At 33.5% G+C, this 8,109-nt stretch overlaps 1 protein-coding gene across 1 annotated transcript; it reads left to right on the forward strand.

The window, feature by feature from the left end:
- The first annotated feature begins 1,273 nt into the window (after window positions 1-1,273).
- On the forward strand, window positions 1,274-3,285 carry LOC149159525 (putative pectate lyase 18). Its single transcript, XM_089433507.1, has 4 exons — window positions 1,274-1,625; window positions 1,757-2,402; window positions 2,503-2,606; window positions 2,727-3,285. Exons 1-4 carry the CDS (start codon window positions 1,423-1,425, stop codon window positions 3,085-3,087), a joined length of 1,314 nt encoding a protein of 437 aa, XP_089289633.1. The 5' UTR covers window positions 1,274-1,422; the 3' UTR covers window positions 3,088-3,285.
- Window positions 3,286-8,109: the final 4,824 nt, after the last annotated feature.

Consider the following 8,109-nt stretch of genomic DNA (forward strand, 5'->3'; position numbering starts at 1 on the left):
AAGGATAGCCCCGCCACACCAACCCTAAATTGACTTGATTTTTAGCATGTTTCCTCCGGTAACATAGGCCCAATAACTTTCTTGAGGTTTAACCCTTAGTAACTTTACTAAAGAAACACATAATGAGTAAGCTCATTCTCAATTAATTGTGCTAATAAAACTTAACATAATTTAAATATATATTATTATAATATAAATAAATTTGAAATAAATAAACATATATATATAATCAATTGTATTTAATTCTTATATTTATTTAATTATTTATAAATAAATATTAATAATAATTATGATAATGTTTGAAATATAAAAATTAACCATATAAACTTTGTAAATTTCAAATAAACTTTAAAAACATCACACAATAATCGTAGATTCATTGATAAATTTAAAAGTTATAAGTTTTCAATCCTAAATGGTGTCTCATGAGTGGTGGCAAATAATTGTGAAAGGTAATATTGATTTATTTTATTTATGTATAAAACTAATGCTTTTATTTTAATTAATTAAATATTTATTTTGACTAAATTGATCAAATTGATGAATATATATATTTTTAAGACGACTTTCGCTGAATTTAAATTTATTTATTAAACTTAATCATTAATGATTTGACATCTTGCAAACATTTTCATGTTAAACTTAATCTCTTTAACGATGATATATTTAACCAAGATATAAATGTTAAACTTGATCTTAAATTCATATTAAACGTGAATTGCAACAAATGACATGTGAAAATAGTGTTGTAGAGATTCGACCGGGAACAAATGAGGATTCGGAAAGCGAATGGTCAGGAGTTCACAATATTCCGTATTGTGTCTAGAGTTTCCCTTCACCATTTGTGTCACTGAAAAGCAGTACTGCAGGGTTGGTTGGTAAGGGTTCACCATTTTCTTTCGAGTTCAGTTTCTCATATCAAAATTTTGATAGATGCTAATTTTAGCTATAACATATTAGCTTGTGAGACATCCTTCCTCGACCGCGTTTCAGAAAGCCGCTAGTTGAATGATTGCAATATCTCATAAGAGGAAGTGGTTATTATATATTTCTGACTCTTCAGCCCCACACGAACATAAAAATATGTCATGGATGGCGGTTTTTACAATTTAGCAGGCAAGTTTGTCAAACATCAACGTTTAAAATTCTGTTGTGTTTAAAAAATTCGCAGCTTACGTTTGCCATCTCCCTCGAGTCAATGCACGTCCGTACATTCCTTAAGCCATAATAAAAACATGCGCAAAGGATCAAATTCATACTGCAATTTACCAAGTGTGATGAAATGATAGTAACGACAAAACGGTGGAAGCTATAAGAAGGCCCTGGCATTTGCAAGAGTGGCTCAGAGCAGAAGCAACCACCACCAGTGTTGTTATTGTTGTTGTTTTCTTGAGAAGACAAAGCTGAGTACTGGCTGTCAAAATGAGCAATCAAATTTGTATTTTGAGCTGCATCCTGTTGATTGGAACACTCCGCTGCGTTCATGGCGGGGCGCCAAAGCCATTTGAATCAAAATATGGAGAGAAGTTTATGGGACGGAAGATAGTCGAGGCAACGGCCAATATAACTAGATCCATGTTTCCTGTGGAGAAAGATGAGAGCAACGGAGCGAAAATAGTTCACGAGTAAGTAAATCGCTCACTGCAACATTACATTCCCTTTTGTTAATCTCTCTGTTCTTTTTTTTAGTTATTTGATGTTGGAGGCTGAATTGACACGAGAATGCTTCAATGTATGTGTATTCAAACATAAGCAGAAGCATTATTAACAACAGTACAAGAGGAGGACAGGAGCTGAGCGTGTTGTCATGTGCAACTGGTAATCCCATCGATGACTGTTGGCGCTGCGACCCCAAATGGGAGCGCAACAGAAAACGGCTGGCAGATTGCGGCATTGGATTTGGCAAGCATGCCATCGGAGGCAAAAACGGCAAGTTTTATGTCGTTACGAATGCCGGTGATGATGCCGTGAATCCATCCCATGGCACACTGCGTCATGCCGTGATTCAGACGGAGCCGCTGTGGATCATCTTCCACAATGACATGGTCATTCAACTCAAGGAAGAGCTCGTTATTCACAGCTTCAAAACAATCGATGGACGAGGCGCCAAAGTCCACATTGGTAAGGGCCCGTGTATCACCATAAAAGATGCGACAAACATCATCATTCATGGCATCCACATTCATGACTGTAAAAGTCTAGGAAACGCTGCGGTAAATATGTATCCTCTGAAGAGTGGGTCGAGAAAAATAAATCATGGAGATGGGATTTCAATCTCGACAGCGAGGCACATATGGGTGGACCATTGCTCTATGTCTAACTGCGAAGATGGCCTCATTGACGCAGTCAAGGCATCCACCTATATCACCATTTCCAACAATTATTTCACTCGCCACAACAAGGTAAGCAACCTCACATACTCATTCCTTCATTAATTGCAATTCACTCTATTTTATTCCTTCTCTTCTACCTTCACAATGCTCTGCTTTTCTCCAATGGTAGGTGATGCTATTGGGTCACAGTGACGACCACCATCATGACAAAGTTATGCAGGCAACGGTTGCACTCAACCATTTTGGCAAAGGTCTCGTGCAACGAATGCCAAGGTGAGTAATTAATTGTTATTTCATTCATTTCCCGTCTTGTTTTGCATTTTGTTGTGAAGGAAAAGTATGAAATAGTTATTGTATTACTTAGAGATTAAATGATGAATTAAATGGATGTAGGTGCCGATTTGGATACTTCCATGTGTTTAACAATCTTTACACTGAGTGGGGAATGTATGCCATCGGTGGAAGTTCAAACCCCACCATACTGAGTCAAGGCAATAGATTTATGGCATCTGCAAATCCCCTTGCTAAAGAAGTAACCAAGAGGCAAAACACCGCAGAAAGTGAATGGAAAAAGTGGAACTGGATATCAGAAGATGATGTGCTGCTAAGTGGTGCATATTTCACGCCATCAGGATCGCAGGTGCTTTCGACCTATACAGCTGCATACAGTGGGAAACCAAAGAGTTCAGCCGTTGTGGAAGAGATCACGAGGAACGCAGGCGTGCTCTCGTGCAAGAAAGGAACTCGCTGCTAACTGCAACTTCTTACCCGCCATTATCACGGCTGAATTTGAGTGCCCTCAAACATTGTCATTACTTTTCATAACTGTACTGTCTTCTTGAATGTCTCCCTTCCCACAGTTCCAAGAAATGATCGGAGCTCTTATGCATTGCTTGCAACTTTCGTTATAAATTATGAGCAATTACTTCACATTATCTTTTATCATAAGTTATCCGGCATATTGATATTGATCTGCTATTTATTACCTTTTCAGTTTCGCGAATATTAAAGATTCATGTTTACAGATATAAGGGATTCATGTTTATATCAAAATGTTTAAGTAGTTATTTTAATAAATGTAAATAATTTTAAAACTACGTTGTAATTATAATAATAATTTTACTTATAGTGGTGGGAAGCATGATTATGATTTAATAATTAAAGTCTCCGAGCAGAAATATGTTTTAAAAAATTCAAATTCTATTATTAATATATTTTCAAAAATCTTATCCATCCCAGGTTTTTCTAATATAATAATACTCATCACTATATTTTTATAATAAAATTAACAATATCCAGTCAGAATCACAATTCATTTAAAAATAAATTCCTTTTAACTTTAGCGGTGGGAATCATGATTATGATGTCATGATACAAACTTATTAAATAAATATATATATTTGAAAATCTTATTCGTTCAAGGTTTTTTTTATATATTAATGTCCATCCCTTTATCTTTATATTAATTTATTAAATAAATATATATATTTGAAAATATTATTCATTCAAGGCATTATTTTTATATTAATGCCCATCCCTCTATCTTTATATTAAAATGTTTTATATAGTAATGCCCATCCCTCTATCTTTATATTAAAATGAACAATATCACGCGAGAATCACAATATCATTTAAAAATGGATTCCCTTAATGTTCGTAAGGTTTTTTTTAGATAGTAATACCCATCACTCTATCTCTATATTAAAATGTACAATATCACGTGAGAATCACAATATCATTTTAAAATGGATTCCCTTAATGTTCATAATTTTAGACAACAAAATATTGTTGAATTATTTTAATTAACAGAATTATTTTAACTAAAATACCTCTAATAATAGTATGCTTTTATAAATTATTTGACTTTTTTTTATTTAAATTTATATAGTCAACTTGATTTTTAGGTAATATTTATTTATTTAAATTTAGATCCGCAACTTATATTTAAAGGTGGAGTTTAATTAATAAATAAAATGGTATATTTCTTAAATATTTTTTGGATAATTTTGTTCAAAATTTAGTTTAGATTTTAAAAAATTATTAGTTTAAGTTAATTAATCTATGAAAATTTAGTGATTTTAAGATACTAAATCTATTTATTCCGTGATGGGGTGTCCAATTATCACAACATGTGGTTGTGCATTGGAGTGTGGAGCCAGATGGGCCTCGATGCACAACGTGGATGTCACAAAAGTCGTTTGGACCTGGGCTCCACCTACAAGTGTTACTTAATGTGCAACAAACGTAGGAGGGTGGTCATTTGCAGTTGTTGGGTGATGATGAGGGAGTGCTGGGTGCAGGAGAGCAGTGAGGTATTGGTGTTGTTTCTTAGGCGAAGGCTTGGGGCGACGTGCAGGACGAGTTCGATGTAGACAGGTATGCGGGGGATTGGAACCTGCAAGCACTCTGTCCCTTGGATCCGCGAGAGAACTGGAATAGATGTCGCGACAAGAATTACCGTCCTCGGGTTGGAGAGTGTGGGTGGTGGGCTTTCGCGTCCCCTATCTCACTCTGGCTCTACTTAAGGAACAGGATTTCTCCTTTGGAGAGGCGGTGTGGCGGAGAATTTGTGTCGTGGCTCTTCCCTTGAGCGGCTTGTCCACTTTAGAGACTAGTAGCGCACCCCCCAGCTCATCGACAGACAGTGGGGAGGGGTACAAGAATTGTACCAGGTATATAGTGAACCCTGACGTCGGGGAGGTAAGTAGTGTATTTTTGTGTTTGGTCCATATTAGGCTTGTGTGGTGGGTTGCACAGGGCAGCTAGATTTGTCCTCGCGGTGGTGAAAATGGCAGAGGAGGAGTCGGTTGTATGTCGAGATAGAGAGGTCGCGCTCGCAGAGGGGGAGCTAGTCACCGTATGGAAAACCGTCCACCGCAGGATGTGCCCAGTTCAGGCTTGGAGTCGACCGAGAGACGCCACTCTGATGCTCAGGCATCCATGTCCCCAGGTCGCTCCTCGAGATGCGTAGAGGCCCTCGCCACCCTGGACTCCATTGCGGAACAATTAAACAATCTCTATCTAAGCATGGAGACTCTGAGGGAACAACATTACGATGACTAGAATAAACTGTTGGCCTACATCAATGACCTCCAACACACGCATAATGAACTCCTAGACTCCATAGATGGCCTTTGGCGACAGCTCCGGTGAACAAATGACCACCTCCATGCATTGGAGACGTAGGTGGAGCATATTGATTACCACACGCATGAGCAGGGAGTGTTCTTTGCAGCCCCGCCACCGTTCCCCCCTAACCCACCCCTGTAATGTGTAATTCTGGAAAATTATCTTCTTATGCTACTTTTGGTTCAGAAATAACCAATGACATGGGTTGTCTTGGCTTCTTCATATGCTCAATCTTGTCGAGAGAATAACTCTTGTTAGCTCTCAACCCTATTAATTTGCCTAATGTGACAGCAATAATGTACTCAGATAATGTTATTTTGCCTAATGTAACAGCAATGAAATACTGATAAATAGTTATCTATTTTGTTTTTGAAATTATAATAATATAACGCAGCTTTTTTTACCGACAAGGGAAAAAATACTAAATCTATTTATACATTTAAAATTGTATTTAAATAGAAAAAAAATCATATTTTCAATTTACAGTGTATTACCCATTATAATAAAAAAAACTATCTTATATATTAGTTAAACTAAACCATATCTAACTGTAAATATTTCTCAATACAAATTTTAAAAATACAAAATATTAATTAATAAAATTGGTCATTCCGTTATGAAAAATATCATTTTGATTTAACTCGATTAAACCGTGAATTTGACACGTATTCGCACTGAGCTGCTAATTTGAACTTGCATCTATGAAAAGCCATAACAGCTGACATAAAAGGCTGTGAATAGTGTTGTGAACATAAGTTTGAGGGGTATTTCGTGAGTTGGTAATTCCATGAAATTTGAGAAGACCTGACCTCCATGATGACGTGCATCCCTCAAGCCACAAGGGAAACAATAGACATTACGTACAGCCCTTCACGAAGCGTCGAATCTGTGTGGAACGGCAGAAAACACACACAGTGCCAGAAACTGGTTGTCATCAAATTTATTGATTTCCACTTAATTAACATATACCATTGTTTCAAGAGTAAGAATCGTTTCCATAGAACCAAATTTTTTTATTTCCATTGGTTTAAAAGGTTTCCATATTTTAAAAGATAATAAATTTAAGTATCTTTTTAAACTAATGAGATTATTCCATTATATTATTCTTTTCATTCGAGAGGGGCACTAATGACTTTGATGGGTGAAAAAGCAGTTATAGAGTGTTCGAACCAAATCTTTTGATTTCCCATTCTTTTAAGAGTGAGTGTGGTTTCCATATTTAAAAAAAAATAATAAAATTCTTTTTAAACTATTAAGAGTATTCCATTATATAAGATTAAGTATATTTTAAACTATTCAGAGTATTTCATTATATAAGTTTTTTCATTAGAGAGGGGCACTAGTTGAAGATGTAGTAATAGAGTGTTGATAAATGTCACCATAGAAAATCTAAATTAAAAAAGAGTATGTATTTTAAGGATAAAAGATAATTAATTAATTTCAAATTTATTAAGTGTTAAGAGCGATAAATCTTAAGAGATGAAAATTTTTAAGAGATTTGATTTGTTTAGATATTTGATAGATTCAAAGTTAACATAAATTTACACTGATTTAATTTCCCTAGTTTAAATAGATTATATTCCACATAAATATCACGAGTCATTTTTATTTTTTAGAGTTATTTTTATTTTTATTTATTTCATTCTTTTTACTAAATTAAAGGAATTATATTTCCATTATATTATTTATTTTTATTAATGTGATTTGACTTAAAATGTTAAACATTAAATTATAATACAAGGATAACACAGGGAATGATAAGAGTGGGAGAGAGTCTCTCAATGCAATGTAGAATTATTTTGAACAGAAAACTAATAAAGTCCATTTGTTCATAACTTAAAAAAAACTCATTAAATGTGTAATTTCATTATATAAAAATATTTATATGAATTTAAAAAATGTAAACAAGTAAATACAAACATATAGATTTTGCAAAATGTACATTTTATCTTTTTGTAGGATATTTGAGTTTTACAAAATTGACATTTCAAATTAGCTCCATATTAAATTCTTTAGTAATAAATATATAAAAAAATCCTTCTCCTTTCGCATTTTCATTTTTTTTAGTTCAAGGTTATTTTCGAATCTCAAGAGATGCAACTTTTAAGAGATTTGATCTTTTTAAATGCTTGGTAGATCCAAAGTTAACATAGATTTAAGCTAGTTTAATTTCCCCATTTAAATAGGTTATATTCCACATGAATACCATGAGTCATTTTTATTTTTTAGAGTTATTTTTATTTCTATTTATTTTATTTTTTTAACTAAATTAAAAAACTTATACTACATTATATTATACTTTTTAATTTATTTTTATTAATGTGATTTGAATTAAAATATAAAACATTAAGTTAGAACACATGGATAACAGAGAGAGATAAGAGTGGGAGAGAATCTCTCAATACAATAAAAAAATATATTTTAAAGAGAAAACTAATAAAATCCATTTCTTAGTAACTTAAAAAAATCTCATTAAATGTGTAATTTATTTATATAAAAATATTTATATAAATTTATTTATATAAATTTAAAAGATGTAGACATGCTAGTACAAAAATATAGATTTTGCAAAATTAGATTTTATCTGTTTGTAGGATATTTGAGTTTTACAATATTGACATTTCAAATTAGTTCCATATTAAATTCT

The sequence above is a fragment of the Pinus tabuliformis genome, chromosome 5_2 (assembly GCF_031772625.1).
Source record: "Pinus tabuliformis cultivar Carrire ecotype Pingquan chromosome 5_2, CPIR1, whole genome shotgun sequence".
NCBI classification, from domain to species: domain Eukaryota; kingdom Viridiplantae; phylum Streptophyta; class Pinopsida; order Pinales; family Pinaceae; genus Pinus; species Pinus tabuliformis.